The 18,430-nt window shown below is 45.3% G+C and overlaps 1 protein-coding gene across 2 annotated transcripts in view; it reads right to left on the minus strand.

Annotated features, from left to right (window-relative positions):
- hivep1 (HIVEP zinc finger 1) overlaps nucleotides 1-18,430 on the minus strand; it is a 185,927-nt gene that overhangs the window by 72,909 nt on the left and 94,588 nt on the right. For both annotated transcript variants that reach the window (XM_033015000.1, XM_033015009.1), the window contains one exon: nucleotides 12,617-12,700. In XM_033015000.1, coding sequence (XP_032870891.1) covers nucleotides 12,617-12,700 — 84 coding nt within the window. The remainder of the gene's footprint in view (nucleotides 1-12,616; nucleotides 12,701-18,430) is intronic.

Below are 18,430 nucleotides of genomic sequence, written 5' to 3' on the forward strand. Positions count from 1 at the left end.
TCCAGTCCTCAAAAAACTTCACTGGCTTCCCATCTCCCACCGGATCACCCACAAAATCCTGGTCCTCACCTACAAAGCCCTCCACCATCTGGCCCCCACATATCTCACTGACCTCCTCTCCCCCTACCAACCCTCACGGTCCCTCAGATCCACATCAGCCGGTCTCCTCTCCATCCACAAGTCCAACCTCCGCAGTTTTGGGGACAGAGCCTTCTCCAGGGCAGCTCCCAGGCTCTGGAACTCCCTCCCCCAACTGATCCGCAATTCCGTGTCCCTCCCCATCTTCCAGTCCCGCCTCAAGACCCATCTCTTCACCTCTGCCTATCCTTAGCCCCACGTCCCCGTCCCTTTTCATCTGTGCATTAATTGCCTCATGCTGTGTTTTGTATTGAATTCTGTCTTTACTTTGTGTACTAGTCATGTCTCTACTATTTATTTCATTCCCCTTACATGTTTTTCCTATACATGCTCAATTTTTGTAAGGTGTCCTTGAGACTCTTGAAAGGCGCCCATAAATAAAATGTATTATTATTATTATTATTATACAGCAACCAGTGTACCACAGTGTATGTGATAACCAACTCAACTCAAACTCTGTTCCAGTGCGGAGGTAATGAATGTTTCTTGATGTTGCCTCGCCCGCTGAGTTACTCCAGCTTTATGTGTCAATAGACAATAGGTGCAGGCGTAGGCCATTCGGCCCTTCAAGCCAGCACCGCCATTCAATGTGTTCATGGCTGATCATCCCCAATCAGTACCCCGTTCCTGCCTTCTCCCCATATACCCTGACTCCTCTATTTCTAAGAGCCCTATCTAGCTCTCTCTTGAAAGTATCCAGAGAACCTGCCTCCACCGCCCTCTGAGGCAGAGAATTCCACAGACTACCTTCGGTTTTATCCAGCATCTGCAGTTCTTTCTTACACATCCCAAACGTACCTTTTCCTTCTTCCCCTCCAGGTCAGGAACCCCTTGCTCAGATTCTGGTCGTACGCCAGGTGTGGGCTGGCACTGGACCAGAGAGGCGGATCTCCAACATAATCCTGGGCGTCCCAGCACATCCGAGATCCGCCGCCGGAGATACAGCAAAGGAGCGGGGAGACAGATGCGTTGGAATCTGTCGCGGAGCTTGCCCTGGGTCCACCACGTACAACTGGACAGCACTCACCAGCCGCTCCCTTTGGAGCCGTACACAGCCGCGCAACCAAGCCCAAAGACGTCCTTTGTTCTCAGCTTGAGATGACCAACAAAGCATGCTTCATTCAGAATACTGGCTGAAAGGAACGTCCTAGATTGCCAGGTCAGCTCCCTGACATTTCATCAACATAGACAGAGGGCAACCACATTTTGTTAAGCATCCAATTCACTACGGAGAGTGCTGCACAGTAATTTGGCGGCCGAGACCAGAAGAGTTCTGACGGCTACTCACTGTATATCAAGATGTTCAGTTTCAATAAAAGACTATTTTTCTCATTGCAGATGATGGGGATTTCCAACACTTTCAACCCCCTTTGTCTCAAACACAGTTCTCTCCCACACACGTCCGTCATTCTTCTCAGGCCTCACTGCTTCTCACAGCTATTTTCTCCTCAGCCATTTTCCTCTTGGCTCTCAGCGGCCGGTGCTCTCTCTCTCCTGATTATCTCCCCCTCCTCACCATCGCCTGTGCTCCCAGCCTCCTCACCCTCTCTGGTTCTCGATCGATCTTCATCTCTGCTGCTTCCCTCTCTCTGATTATTTGGTTTTGTGTGTTATTGTCATGTAGAGTGGAATGCGTGCTTTCCTGTCAAAGAAAGGACTATACAGTATTACATTCAAGCCGCCCACAGTTTACAGATGTAGGATAAAGGGTAAAACATTTAGTGAAAAATAAAGTCCGATCAAAGATAGTTCAAAGGTCTCCAATGTGGTAGACGGGAGATGGAGGAAGGAACAGCAGATGCTGGTTTAAACCGAAGCGAGACCCAAAAAGCTGGAGTAACTCAGGGTGACAGGCAGCATCTCTGGAGAGAAGGAATAGGTGACATTTCGGGTCGAGACACTTCTTCAGACTAGTCTTGGGAAATTGAAACGAGAGATATAGACGATGATGTAGAGAGATAAAGAACAATGAATGGAAGATATGCAAAAAAGTAACGATGATAAAGGAAACAGGCCACTGTTAGCTGTTTGTTGGGTGAAAACAAGAAGCTGGTGCGATTTGGCTGGTGGCGGGATAGAGAGAGAGGCAATGCTGTGGTTACTTGAAGTTAGAGAAATCAATATCATATCACTGGGCTGTAAACTGCCCAAGTCAAATATGAGATGCTGTTCCTCCAATTGGGAGATCAGGACCGCACTCTAGCTTGTGAGAGGACGTTCAGTTGCCTAATAACAGCTGGGAAGTAACTGTCCCTGAATCTGGAGGTATGCTTTTTCAAACTTCAGTACTTCTTGTCTGATGGAAAAGGGAGAAGTGGAAGTGACATCAACTTACGGAGGTAAGCTGGCCAAGAATATAAAGGAGGATAGTAAAAGCTTCTTTAGGTATGTGAAGAGGAAAAAATTAGTTAAGGCAAATGTGGGTCCCTTGAAGACAGAAACAGATGAATTTATTATGGGGAACAAGGAAATGGCAGACGAGTTGAACAGTCATAGAAACATAGACATAGAAACATAGAAAATAGGTGCAGGATTAGGCCATTCGGCTCTTCGAGCCAGCACTGCCATTCAATGTGATCATGGCTGATCATCCCCAATCAGTACCCCGTTCCTGCCTTCTCCCCATATCCCCTGACTCTGCTATTTTTAAGAGCCCTATCCAGCTCTCTCTTGAAAGCATCCAGAGAACCTGCCTCCACCGCCCTCTGAGGCAGAGAATTCCACAGACTCACAACTCTCTGTGAGAAAAAGTATTTCCTCGTCTCCGTTCTAAATGGCTTACTCCTTATTCTTAAACTGTGGCCCCTGGTTCTGGACTCCCCCAATATCGGGAACATGTTTCTTGCCTCTAGCGTGTCTAAGCCCTTAACAATCTTATATGTTTCAATGAGATCCCCTCTCATCATTCTAAACTCCAGAGTGTACAAGCCCAGCTGCTCCATTCTCTCAGCATATGACAGTCCCGCCATCCTGGGAATTAACCTTGTAAATCTACGCTGCACTCCCTCAATAGCAAGAATGTCCTTCCTCAAATTAGGAGACCAAAACTGCACACAATACTCCAGGTGTGGTCTCACTAGGGCTCTGTACAACTGCAGAAGGACCTCTTTGCTCCTATATTCGATTCCTCTTGTTATAAAGGCCAACATGCCATTCGCTTTCTTCACTGCCTGCTGTACCTGCATGCTTACTTTCATAGACTGATGTACAAGGAACCCCAGATCCCGTTGTACTTCCCCTTCTCCCAACTTGACGCCATTTAGATAGTAATCTGCCTTCCTGTTTTTGCTACCAAAGTGGATAACCTCACATTTATCCGCATTAAATTTCATCTGCCATGCATCTGCCCACTCCCCCAACCTGTCCAAGTCACCCTGCATTCTCATAGCATCCTCCTCCCAGTTCACACTGCCACCCAGCTTTGTGTCATCTGCGACGTTTTGGGTCGAGAGACTTCTTCAGGCATAATGTGCGCTCAGCTGCTATTTCGTACAACTGGCAATCTGTGTAAGGCCAGCACACAAAACCACTGGCTATGGCCTCAAGTTCACAGTTGTAGAGCAGTGGTTCTCAACCTTTTTTCAGTGATGTACCCCCTGTGAAATATTTTTTCAACCAAGTACCCCCTAACCAGCGCAAAAATATAGGCCTACATATATGTAGGCCTATATTTTAAAATCTCACGTACCCGCTGGAGTGCCTTCACGTACCCCCAGGGGTACGCGTACCCCCATTTGAGAACCACTGTTGTAGAGTATGTAATAAGGAACTGCCGATACTGGTCTAAACCGTAGACGCAAAAAGCTGGAGTAACTCAGCGGGACAGGCAGCATCTCTGGAGAGAAGGAATGGGTGATGTTTCGGTTCAAGACCCTACTTCAGACTCTTCAGTTCCAGAGTGACTGGTGATTTGGTGCCTTATTTCCGTGGGGACCAGAGCTTGATAGCCCCATGTCTTGTGACGTTGATGTGCTGAAAGCTGAAATTACTTGTTGAGAAATGTCTGCAATGCTGGCTGACAGCAATGATCACTTGTCATCCATCCTCGCACCGTGTGTTCATATCATTTCTTAAATTCTGTCTTTTTGTGCTGCAAGTGTAATATAACTGGAAACCCTTTGTCACTGTAGACAATGTCTGTTTGATCCTTTGCATAGAAACAGCCAGAACACATCTGCCTTGACGTTCTATTCAAGGCATGCAGTACCCTCCATAATGTTTGGGACAAAGACCCATCATTTATTTATTTGCCTCTGTACTCCACAATTTGAGATTTGCAATAGAAAAAAAATCACATGTGATTAAAGTGCACATTGTCAGATTTTAATAAAGGCCATTTTTATACATTTTGGTTTCACCATGTAGAAATTACAGCAGTGTTTATACATAGTCCCCCCATTTCAGGGCACCATAATGTTTGGGACACATGGCTTCACAGGCGTTTGTAATTGCTCAGGTGTGTTTAATTGCCTCCTTCATGCAGGTATAAGAGAGATCTCAGCACCTAGTCTTTCCTCCAGTCTTTCCATCACCTTTGGAAACTTTTATTGCTGTTTATCAACATGAGGACCAAAGTTGTGCCAATGAAAGTCAAATAAGCCATTATGAGACTGAGAAACAAGAATAAAACTGTTGGAGACATCAGCCAAACCTTAGGCTTACCAAAATCAACTATTTGGAACATCATTAAGAAGAAAGAGAGCACTGGTGAGCTTACTAATCGCAAAGGGACTGGCAGGCCAAGGAAGACCTCCACAGCTGATGACAGAAGAATTCTCTCTATAATTAAAGAAAAATTCCCAAGCACCTGTCCGACAGATCAGAAATACTCTTCAGGAGTCAGGTGTGGATTTGTCAATGACCACTGTCCGCAGAAGACTTCATGAACAGAAATATAGAGGCTACACTGCAAGATGCAAACCACTGGTTAGCCGCAAAAATAGGATGGCCAGGTTACAGTTTGCCACGAAGTACTTAAAAGATTAACTTATATCAGAGTGATGGCAAGAGCAAAGTATGGAGGAGAGAAGGAACTGCCCAAGATCCAAAGCATACCACCTCATCTGTGAAACACGGTGGTTGGGGTGTTATGGCCTGGGCATGTATGGCTGTTGAAGGTACTAGCTCACTTATCTTCATTGATGATGCAACAGCTGATGGTAGTAGCATAATGAATTCTGAAGTGTATAGACACATCCTGTCTGCTCAAGTTCAAACAAATGCCTCAAAACTCATTGGCCGGCGGTTCATTCTACAGCAAGACAATGATCCCAAACACACTGCTAAAGCAACAAAGGATTTTTTCAAAGCTAAAAAATGGTCAATTCTTGAGTGGCTAAGTCAATCACCCCATCTGAATCCAATTGAGCATGCCTTTTATATGCTGAAGAGAAAACTGAAGGGGACTAGCCCCCAAAACAAGCATAAGCTAAAGATGGCTGTAATACTGGCCTGGCAGAGCATCACCAGAGAAGACACCCAGCAACTGGTGATGTCCATGAATCGCAGACTTCAAGCAGTCATTGCATGCAAAGGATATGAAACAAAATACTAAACATGACTACTTTCACTTACATGACATTGCTGTGTCCCAAACATTAGATAGCGTTAGATAAAGCACGTGCCCTGAAATGGGGGGGGGGGCTATGTATAAACACTGCTGTAATTTCTACATGATGAAACCAAAATGTATGAAAATGGCCATTATTAAAATCTGACAATGTGCACTTTATAATGGTGCACACATATGGAGACAATAACATTGCCAAGTCTGCATTCTGGAAGCACTATGGTTGCTACAGATAATCTCAGTTTTAAAATAGCTGAGAGTAACTTGTGATTTGCCTCGAGCGTGAATGAGGACTCTACACGAAGACATAACACCAGGAGTTCGCATGGACGTGGAAGCAGGGAGTCAGTCCATGGTTACATGAGGCTAGGTTGTCCATGAGGTCATGAGACCAGGGAGACCTGATGGACAAGTGAACAGGGCGTCTTCATAGACAGTAAATCAGTGAGTCTTTGTGGATAGGAGACCAGTGAGTCTTTGTAGACACAAGAGCAGGGATTCCTCATGGACAGGGGACCTGGGACTCCTTGTGGACAGGAGGCCAAGATCTTTATGGACAGGACACCAGTCAGTCTTTTTAGACAGTAGACCTGTGTGTCTTCGTGGAAAGGAGACCAGAACATGCACTAACAGATTCAGAAACGGCTTCTTCCGTTGTTATCAGGCTGTCCATAAGCTAGGCTACTGTCCAGTTCGCCTCTACCCCATTGTGGACATTGGACTTTGTCTATGGAACTGATGCACTACAATACTGAGAACTATATTCTGCATATGTAGGAAGGAACAGCAGATGCTGATTTAAACCAAAGATAGATACAAAAAGCTAGAGTAACTCAGCAGGTCAAACAGCATAGAAACATAGAAAATAAGGTGCAGAAGTAGGCCATTCAGCCCTTCGAGCCAGCACTGCCATTCAATATGATCATGGCTGATCATCCAAAATCAGTACCCCGTTCCTGCCTTCTCCCCATATCCCTTGATTCCGTTAGCCCTAAGAGCTAAATCTAACTCTCTCTTGAATACTCTGGAGAAATGGAATAGGCGACGTTTTGGGTCGAGATCCTTCCTCAGCACTCTGTTTCTTCTCCTTTGCTCTATCTATTGAGTTAGACTTGATTGTATTTCTGTATGGTAGATCTGATCTGTTTGGATATCATGCAAAGCAAAACCTTTCACTGTATCTCGGCACAGGTGTCACCTAAACCTAATTGTATTCACTTGGCGCTAGTCATTATATATTTTTTTAATCAAATGCTGGTAGCATCGTTTAAAGGAAGCTAATAACAAAGATCATGTGTTGTCATTTGTAATGGAATTAAAGTATTGGTCTTTACGATTAGAGATATTTCTCACTCAATTGATCATAGCAATGTTGTTATTAGTGATTCATCCTATAATCAGTTCACTTACGACATTTTTCAAGAGATTATAAAAGAGGTTAAGCTTATTGTACACAGCTGAGCAAATCTCCAACAAGCTTCATCAAAATGTTGGGAAATGGAAATGATGCACCATATTTATTTGTACGTAATCTAACATACACTGTAAATTAACCGCTCGTGCAGTCATTTGCTTTCCTGGCAGCCTCACAGCGTGAGATTGTCTGTCACATTTCTTAGGTGACAACAGTGATTACATTCAAATGCAGTTCATTGGTGATGTATCTTTGAATCGTCCTGAGGTGCTGCACAAATAGGATGTTGGGGAATTAATGAAAAGCAACTTACTGGAACATCACATTTCATGAGCTTCAGCTGAGGAGAGAAAAACACTTCACCAACATGTTTTTGATTTGAGTGTGGATGTGTACACAGGATTTGGAGGCTTTGTTGAGGAATTCTATTTCAACTTAGGTGTGCTGTTCACTTCAAATCGTGTTTCTCCCTCGCTCACACAAAAAGCCTTGCGCCTCACTAAACCTCACATTTTGAGGTGTGCAGGGAGGAACTGCAGATGCTGGTTTAAACCGAAGACACAAAAGGCTGGAGTAACTCAGCAGAACAGGCAGGATTTCTGGAGAGAAGGACGTTTCGGGTCGAGACCCTTCTTCAGTCGAGACCCCTCTCTAGAGTTGCTGCCTGTCCTGCTGAGTTACTCCAGCTTTTTGTGTCTCTCTTCAATTTTGAGGTCTGGATAGCATGGATGTGAAAAGAATGTTTCCACTAGTTGGAGAATCTATGACCAGAGGCCATAGCCTCAGAATTAAAGGATGTTCCTTTAGGAACTTATGAGCTGATGACTAGCGTCAGAAGGGTCCAAATTCAGAGTGAGTGAAATGCACTGACCTAATCTGCATTGTTTAAACGCCTCCTCATCTCCAGTTATCGTGTGTGGAGAGCAACCCTTTTATCTGTATCATTCATCACTGCAACATATTTATTTTCCTGCAAATTTGCACAATTACACCGAGCCAACCAGTTACTCAATACTCAACTTAAGGGGGAAAAGGAAACATACACCATCATACGTGACACTTCCCCATGCCAACTCCATCTACACCTCACACTGTCTCGGCAAGGCCAGCGGCATAATCAAGCAGCAGTCTCATAGAAACATAGAGCCTAGGTGTAGGAGGAGGCCATTCGGCCCTTTGAGCCTGCACCGCCATTCATTGTGATCATGGCTGATCGTCCCTAATCAATAACCCGTGCCTGCCTTCTCCCCATATCCCTTGACTCCACTAGCCCCTAGAGCTCTATCTAACTCTCTCTTAAATCCGTCCAGTGATTTGGCCTCCACTGCCCTCTGTGGCAGGGAATTCCACAAATTCACAACTCTCCGGGTGAAAAAGTTTTCTCTCACCTCAGTCTTAAATAACCTCCCCTTAATTCTAAGTCTGTGGCACCTGGTTCTGGACTCGCCCAACATTGGGAACATTTTTCCTGCATCTAGCTTGTCCAGTCCTTTTTATAATTTTATATGTTTCTATAAGTCTCACTCCCTCGTCTCCCCTCTCCCATCAGGCAAGGGGTACAGAAGGGTGAAAACACACACCACCAGATTCAGGGACAGTTTCTTCCCAGCTGTTATCGGGCAACTGAACTATCCTATTACCAACTAGACAGCGGTCCTGTGCTACTATCTACCTCAGTGGACACTCTGAGATTGTCTTTAATCGAACTTTATCTTGCACTGAACGTTATTCCCTTTATCATGTATTTGTACACTGTGGGCGGCTCAATTGTAATCATGTATTGTCTTAGCACACAGAAGCTTTTCACTGTACCTCGGTGCACATGGCAATAAACTGAACTAAACTGATTCAGTCATTGCATGCAACATAAAGGCTATTGCAATGTTATTATTGCTAGTGTTACATGAAGTAGCAACAGTAATTCATGTTGCTACTGTGACATGAACCGTATTTGATAAGGCAGCACTGTCAACACTAGTGGAGTGCACGCATCCATGGTTCTGGGAAGCTCAGTGGGACAATTAACATGCAGATATGATCACATGTTTATTCTCTTCTAGAAATCCCCAAAAGAGCATGACAGGGCAGGGTATGGCGATGTGGTGCAGAAGTATGTGCAAAGATATCAATAATCATGAAGAAAACCTTTGCATTCAATGATTCTTTATTTTTTTTATTGTCTCATGTGCAGAGATATGGTGAAATGCTCTGCATGCCACCCATCAAATAGCCTGGGCGGTAGAGTTGCTGCCTCACAGCGCCAGAGACCCGGGTTCCATCCAGACTACAGGTACTGTCTGTATGGAGTTTGTATGTTCTTCCCGTGACCCCGGGGGTTTTCACCGGATGTTCTGGTTTCCTCCCACACTGATAAAATTGTAAATTGTCCCGAGTGAGTAGGATAGTGCCAGTGTACAGGGTGATCGCTGGTCGATATGGACACACACTAGGAACAATTTACACGTATACCAACCCAATTAACCTGCAAACCTGCACGTCTTTGGAGTGTGGGAGGAAACCGAAGACCTCGGAGAAAACCCACGCATGTCACGGGGAGAACGTGCAAACTCCGTACAGAAAACACCCAGAATCGGGATGGAACCCGGGTCTCCGGCACTGCAAGAGCTGTGAGGCAGCAACTCTACCACTGCGCAAACGTGACGTCCGGTTCAACAGTTCACCACATTGTATCTCTCGAGCTCACACCATCCCTAGCCAACATTGGGTCTATCTACCAGCGCCTTGCCTGAGGTCATTTATTGTCGGCCATGATTGGTCCAGGTCTTTTCCCGCCTCCACCTCTTCACCCCTCCCTCCCACCCCCCACCACCCTCCCCTACTTTCAGTCCGAAAAAGGGTCCCGATCCAAAACATCACCTATCCTTTTCCTCCAGAGATACTGTCTGACATGCTGAGTTACTTCACCACATTGTATCTATCTTTGGTTTGAACCTGAATCTGCAGTTCTTTGTTTCTATCATAGATACTCCTCAGCATGCAGAGAGTCGACACGTCTGGTGCCATCTTGTCATTTCCAAGTCTTAGTTAACTTTAGTTTAGAGATACAGTGCAGAAACAGGCCCTTCAGCTTATGGACACCCCTACATACAAACAAGCTCTCATAATAGTATTAAATTCAGAGGTTTGACGCACATGCAGATGTTCGTTCCTACGAGTAGCAGAAATAATTTCCTCTCTCCACGTAGCAATTGTTCCTTCTCCTCAGGCTTATGTCTTTGTCACGCCCTATACATACCCTTTACATGCCTTTTGTATGGAATGCAAAACAAGGAATTTCACTGTGACGTGCCACATGTGATAATAAAGTGTCTGTCTATCCTTCCATCTATGGGCTTTTGATGCCATTTGTTACAATAGTGTGGAGATACGGTTACATGCGAGTTAGTTCTCTTGTGTTTTCTGACGTAGGGATAAAATTAACCCATAGGCGTCTGTGAAAACAGAACCTGTTCGTCATCTAAGGACAGTCTGTATATCAAAAGCAGAGGATAACTGGGTATAAAGTGAAGCCCTTTAGGGAACATGGGGCAATCTGTGCACGAAGCAGTGTCTTAAATGAATACAGGTCCTCCTAGTTACGATAAGGTTCAGTTTAGTTTAGCCTAGTTTTGTTTAGAGATACAATGTGGAAATAGGTCCTTCGGCTCACCGAGCCCGTGCCGACCAGCGATTCCCGCACACTAACATTATCCTACACATTAGGGACAATTTAAGTCAAGTCAACTTTATTTGTCACATACCCATACAAGATATGCAGTGAAATGAAAGTGGCAATGCCTTCGGGATTGTGCAAAACAACAGAACAGAACAGAACCAGTATTTACATTTTTAAAAAGACGCTACAATAATTACGCCCTGGTGAGATAAGAGTTTACAGACCTGACGGCCTGTGGGAAGAAACTCCGTCTCATCCTCTCTGTTTTCGCAGTGTGACAGTGGAGGCGATTGCCTGACCGTAGCAGCTGGAACAGTCCGTTGCTGGGGTGGTAGGGGTCCTTCATGATCTTGCTGGCTCTGGATCCGCACCTCCTGGTGTATAGGTCCTGCAGGGGGGGTGAGTGTAGTTCCCACAGTGCGTTCGGCCGAACGCACTACTCTCTGCAGAGCCCTCCTGTCCTGGGTTGAGCTGTTGCCAAACTAGATCGAGATGTTTCCGGTCAGGATTCTTTCTACTGCACCAGAGTAGAAGGATTGAAGAATCCTCAGAGAGACTGAATTTCCTCAGCTGCCTAAGGTGGTAAAGGCGCTGCCTTGCCTTACTCACCAGTGCGGCAGTGTGTGATGTCCATGTCAGATCCTCTGTGATGTGGACTCCCAGGTATTTGAAGCTGCTCACTCTATCCACAGTAGTCCTTTTTATCCCCAGTGGCGTGTACATCCTCGGATGTTGTGCCCTTCTAAAGTCCACAATCAGCTCCTTAGTTTTAGTGACATTCAAGAGGAGGCTGTTGACCTGACACCAGAGTGCCAGATCAGCTACCTCTTCCCGGTAGGCCTTCTCATCGTTATCGGAGATCAGGCCCGCCACCACAGTGTCATCAGCAAACTTGCTGATGGAGTTGGAGCTGAATCTGGCCACACAGTCATGTGTGTACAGGGAGTACAGTAGGGGGCTGAGGACGCAACCCTGGGGGGATCCTGTGTTCATGGTGTGGAGGTTGGAGGTATGTCTCCCCATCTTGACCACCTGGGCCTGGCGGTGAGAAAGTCCAGGACCCAGGCACATGGGGGAGTGTTCATTCCCAGTTCCAGCAGCTACTCAGCAAGTCTGGTGGGGACTATGGTGTTGAAAGCTGAACTGAAGTCAATGAACAGCATCTTTTCACCGAAATGTACTCTTTTTACCGAAGCCAATTAACCCACAAACCTATACGTCTTTGGAGTGTGGGGGAAAACCAGGGCACCCGGGGAAAACCCACCCGGTCACGGGGAAAACGTACAAACAATGTACCGACTGCACCCGTAGTCAGGAATGGTCCTGGGTCTCTGGTGCTGTAAGGCAGCAACTCCACGCCTGTACCACCTTGTGCAAAGCCCTAAATGAATACAGGTCCTCCCATTTACGACAAGGTCCAGTGGTGCCATGGTGCCACTGGAAGGTAACAACTCAAAGCTAACAGCAACAATATGCTAACATTTCAATGTCCTTCATATCCACCTTATATCATCATGGATAAATCACGTCAGATTTTAGAAGCTTCTGAAAAGGTTATTGAAGCTACAGATGCTGATGAACTCAACAGATGCCTCAGATGTAGTTTATTGCAAAGATCTGAAGATTTGTAAATTAAGCAAGTGTGCTTTTTATCCTTATATTCTGCTTAATGGTCAGCAATGCTTTTATTTTTATTAAACCAACCAAAAAATAAATCAACAGACAGCAATTAAGCTTCCAATAATCTAATGCGGGAGATGATCTTTTACAAGAATTTGCACCACTTTCTTTAATGTGTCCATAATGAAGTTAAACCAACCTTTTTTTGTGCCGTCAGCAATTTGCAAACGTTTCTGTGCAGTCTCTGGAACCTGCAATTCTTTTTGTGCTTCTTGAATTTTGTCTGAAAATAAAACAAAAATGAAGGCTGGTAAATATTTCCAATAAAAATACAAAAGCTTTTAAAAATACAAAACGTGAGAGAGAGCTAAAGTCCAATAGAAAACGTTCTTTTCCAGAAACATTCAGATTTCACCCGGCATAGGCAATCAATGGCAAGAGCAATGTCTACGTAAACAATGTTTACGGTAGAGTTGCTGCCTTACAACGCTAGAGATCCGGGGTCCATCTTAAATACGGGTGCTGTCTGTATGTAGTTTCTACGTTCTCCCCGTGACTTGCGTGGGTTTTCTCAGTTTTCCTCCAACACTCCAAAAACATACAAGTCTGTAAGTTAATTGGCTTCGGTAAAATTGTAAAGTGTCCCTCATTTGTGTACGATAGTGCAAGTGTGCGGGAATAACTGGTCGGCGTGGACTCGGTAGGTTGAAGGGCCTTGTTTCTGTGCTGAAAAGTTTAAGAAAGAACTGCAGATGCTGGTAAAATCGAAGGTAAACACAAAATGCTGGAGTAACTCAGTGGGTAAGGCATCATCTATGGAGAGAAGGAATTGCCGATGTTTCGGATCTTGACCCGCTGAGTTACTCCAGTATTTTATATCTACCTAAACACTGCACAGTGCAGCATAAAGGGCCTCTCACTTACATGTCCTTGGCACACAAATTACACGACCTTGTGGTCGCGTTGAGGCGCACGGGCATCGTATGGCCACGTAGGGCCTGCCCCACTGAGAAGCGCGGAGGGATATGTTGTTGTGGGCGACATCGCGCGGGGCTCTGAAATTTTTTCAGCGAACAAAATCTTCGCTCGCCAACGGCCTGTCGCGGAACTGACGGCCAAAGTGGGACAGGCACAAGACCCTGACGTGACGCAGCGTCTCACCTCCAACAGCGGCAGAAGCAGGCAAACGATCGCCGAACTCGGCCTGGGGCTCACGGCCGTTGCGGTCCGGATCCGCCCCCACTCCTACTCCCAGAGTGGGGCCAAGAAAATTGAAGATAGACACAAAATGCAGGAGTAACTCAGCGGGACCGGCAGCATCTCTGGAGAGAAGCAATGGGTGACGTTTCGGGTCAAGACCCTTCTTTTCAGACTGAAGAAGAATCTCGACGCGAAACATCACCCATTCCTTCTCTCCGGAGATGCTGCCGGTCCCGCTGAGTTACTCCAGCTTTGTGTCCATCTTCAAATGACGTCACGTGCTCCAGACGGCTGTGTGGTCGACTGAACTCGCGCGGGACTGTCGCGGCTCAACGCGCCCACCAGGTCCCATAATTTGCGTGCCAAGGACACGTAAGTGGGACAGGCCCTTAAGAACATAATTCCAAGTTTACAACCCATTGCTTGCGCATTTAGATTCCTTTGTCAAGCCAAAAGTGGCAGAAAAATAGAGTCGCAGAGCCAGAGTATAGAAAACCAACCTGTCATGAGCCAGCAGGAGACAGGTCCTTCGGCCCAACATGTCCATGCTAATCTACATCCATTCCCCAATCTGCAATATGTCTCCCAAATGTTGTGAAATGGTTACTGACAGGGATAACAATTTGATATTATTGGTATATTGTGCACATGCTTGGCACTACTTTTAGAGTGAACAGTCTGTAGTGTTTGTCAATAGTCCTTGAGGATTTACAATGTAGGGTAGGTATCTGGTAACAAAAGTACGGAAACTGCAGATGCTGAAAACCCAAAGTAAAATCAGAAAATGCTGTATTTATTATGAGGCCATGTTGCATCCATGAACTGAAATACAGAGTATTAAATGTACTCACAGAAAATACGTGTCAACCACAAGTTCAACAATTACTGTCCATTTTTAGTTTGCCTCAAAGTTGATGATAAATACGAGCTACTCTCTACATTGTAAAGATATTAAATTCAAGATTTTGACCCAGCAAAACAGAATGAAGAGTATTTCTCAAGGACATCAATGTCTGCTCAATAATGACATTTGCAAGGCTTCGTCTTGGAGCAGTTTAGAAAGATGAGAGCAGTTTAGAAAGTAATGAAAGCCCTAGATAGAATGGATGTGGAAAGGATGTTTCCAGTAGTGCGGAAGCCTAGGGCCTGAGAGCACAGGCTCAGAATTAAAGGACGTACCTTTAGAATAGAGATGAGGGGGAATTTCTTTAGCCAGAGGGTGGTAAATCTGTGGAATTCATTGCCACAGACGGCTGTGGAGGCCGTCACTGGGTATTTTTAAAGTGGACATTGATAAGTTCTTGATTAGTAAGGGCATGAAAGGTTACGGGGAGAAGACAGGAGAATGGAGTTGAGAGGGAAAAATAGATCAACCATGATATAACCATATGACAATTACAGCACGGAAACAGGCCATCTCGGCACTTCTAGTCCGTGTTGTAATTTTTTTTGGAATTGTGGAGCAGTTATGGTGGGCCAAATGGCCTCATTCTGCTCCTATGTTTTATGGTCTGATATAACTAATATCATAAGTGCATTCACATGCCTGAGGTGCAATTTGGGCACTTTATTTATTTATCTTAAAGCCAAAAAAAACAAGTACGACGGTGACCAATCTTTAACGAAGTCCCGCCTTTCATCCAAGGTTTCCTATTACCACTAAACATCGATAGTAACTCGTGGTGGAGCTGGTGGTAAAAAATATAGGAAACCATTTCAATATAATAGCTGATTGCTCAGACTCCTAGAGTTTGGAAGAGTAATATTTTGCAGCCAGACAGGAAAAATGCCATTAGCAAGATTTGTTCTTAGAAAAACAATTATATGCGCTCTATGTGTTCCGGATACAAGGTACAAGTATCACAGGCTTCCAGTGTATCCTGTTATTTAGGGGACTCAAACAATCACCAAAACCCATAAAAAGTTCCCTTAGGATACAGTGTCCGTTTAATTAACTAAATTCCTCTTTGGGTGGCCAATTAATTTTTCATGCAGAAAATTGGGTGATTATGCCAAACCCGAAGTAGTCTAAAACTTTCCCTTTCTTCAGGTTGACAGCCATGTTCATAGAGCAGCAGCATCAATAAAATCTATTCCTCATTAGCTAGCGAGTTCAAGAGAATACACATCCATTTTTAAATAAAAGGCGGATCGTGCTTCTCTAACTAAGGTCACTCACTGCAGAAGCAGTCACGGTAATAAAAAGCACGTATATTCGTTTACAATGAGAAAACATTCTGATTGCATTCACTGCGTAGGCAGGGCTTTCTGGAAGCGCTGATAATCGTTCATTAACTTGGCTAGTAAACAAGCATGTTCGTTTGCATTTCAGTTTTAAAAATAGAACAGCGCGGTGGCGCAGCGGTAGATTAAGAACCACATTTCTGAGACTTTTCTTTAAATGCCTCTCAATTGCCTGAGTGGTAGGGCATGGAAACAGCCTCCTCCGTTCTCTTGCCCATGCCGACCAGGATGCCCATCGATACTAGTCTCACCTGCCCAGGTTTTACCCCTATCCCTCTAAACCTTTCCTAACCATGTGCCGATCCAAATGTTGTTTTTAAATGTTGTTTTTGTACCTGTCGCAACTACCTCCTTTGGCAGCACATTCCATATATTACCTTCTCTGCAAAAAGGTTGCCCCCTCAGGTCCCTATTAAGTCTTTTCCCTCTCAGCTGAAACCAATGTCCTCTGGTTCTTGATACTCCTACCTTGCGCATTCACCCGATCTGTTCTCCTCATTACTTTATACACCTCCAAAAGATCACCTCTCAGCCTCCTGCACTGTATGGGAATGGCACAGTGGTGCAGCATGTAGGCCTCACTCAAATACACGGGTTCAATCCTGATCCTTGCCGCTGCATTCTCCTGATGACCCCCTGGGTTCCTCCAGGTCAGGGCTCGAAATTAGCGGTTGCCCGGGTGCCAATGACAATCTATAGTCCGGCGGGGCAACCTAAAAGCCATGCCATTTTGCCCGGGTTGGCAAGCACCCGGGACACCTATCATTTAATTCTGAGCGGGCCCCCTCTCTCTCTCTCTGTCACTCTCCGTCTCCGCCCGCCATTTGTGTCCGGCTATCGGGTCTCGGCTCTCCGCTCGGCAGGCCGCCTTACACATGCGCACTGCCAGGGCTTGCACATCCTCCCCCTGCACATATGCACTGCCACGGCAACTGGTCGGCGTCGGCCACTTTCTCCCTCCCTTTGCATTGTGGGAGATCTGGCCGCCATTGCTCTCCGGTCGCCGCTTCACCGCGACCGCTGAAAACCAACGCAGAATCACTGCCTGGAGCTGGAGTAACTCCCTGGAGTAACTCTTGCTTCTTGGTTTCCTGCCCCTCCAAAAATATTCCAAATGAAATTTAAACTGGTGGACCCACCACCACCAAACTCCAAACTCTGAAAAATAACAGCCTATTGCACTTTATCTGTTTATTTATTGTGTATATATATATGGTCTATGGTATATAGACACACTGCACTTTTATCTCCTGTTCTGTATTATGCTTACATATTCTGTTGTGCTGCAGCAAGCAAGAATTTCATTGCCCTATCTGGGACACATGACAATAAAACTCATTTGACCCTTGACTTGGACTTAAGCAAAAAAGGGTTCTTGGGAAAAAAGAGCCACCTTAAATTTAGTTGCGTCTGGTTGGGTAACTATGGTAGGGTGAAGACTATTCCATGCTTTAATTATGCGGGGGAACTCCATGGAGCAGCCAGCATCTCTGGATAGAAGAAATTGGGTGACGTTTCGGGTAGAGACCCTTCTTTAGATTTCCTCTAGTTTTAATGTTTTTAGTTTAATTTAAAGATACAGCGTGGAAACAGGCCCTTCGGCTCACCGAGTCCACGCCGACCACCGATCACCCGTACACTAGTTCTATCCCACACATTAGTGACGTAAGTCAAGAGTCAAGAGTGTGTTATTCTCTCACGTCCCAGTTAGAACAATGAAATCCTTACTTGCAGCAGCACAACAAAATATGTAAACATATTACTCTGTAAACAATGTTATAAACAAGAAAACAAAACTCCATACAGACAGCACCCATAGTCAGGATCAATTCCGGGTCTCTGGCAATTTTGGTCAGCAACTTTATGGCCAGTGTGCTGCTCCATAGTCTTAAACTGAATTAAAACATAGAGTAGCTGTAAAGGGGGACATAGCATCACTTAGAGATTTAAGACTGAAAATGGATAGTTTCTTTTTTTTTAGTAACCAAAGTTATCAACGTATAATTTTTTATGTGTCGGAAAATAAAATATAGTGGCACAGCTGGTGGACTTGCTGCCTCACACGCCAGAGATCTGAGTTCGATCCTGTTCTCGGGCACTGTTTTGTATTTGCACATTGTCCCTGCAAGCGTGTGGGTTTCCTCCCACATCCCAAAGACGCATTGGCTTTGTAGGTTAACTTGTCTCTGTAAAATTGCCCCTAATGTGCAGGGAGTGGGTGAGGAAAGTGGGATAACAGAACTGGTGTGAACGGGTAGACAAAAATGCTGGAGAAACTCAGCAGGTGAGGCCCTCCTTCAGACTGATGTGAGGGTGCGGGGGGGGGGAAGGGAAGAAAAAAAGAAAAGGCGGAGACAGTGGGCTGAGGGAACCTGTGAAGCGGAGGAGAAAGCAGGGACTACCTGAAATTGGAGGTCAATGTTCATACAGCTGGGGTGTAAACTACCCAAGCGAAATATGAGGTGCTGCTCCTCCAATTTGCGGTGGGACTCACTCTGGCCATGGAGGAGGCCCAGGACAGAAAGGTCAGATTCGGAATGGGAGGGGGAGTTGAAGTGCTGAGCCACCG

The sequence above is a fragment of the Amblyraja radiata genome, chromosome 2, assembly GCF_010909765.2.
Source record: "Amblyraja radiata isolate CabotCenter1 chromosome 2, sAmbRad1.1.pri, whole genome shotgun sequence".
NCBI lineage: Eukaryota > Metazoa > Chordata > Chondrichthyes > Rajiformes > Rajidae > Amblyraja > Amblyraja radiata.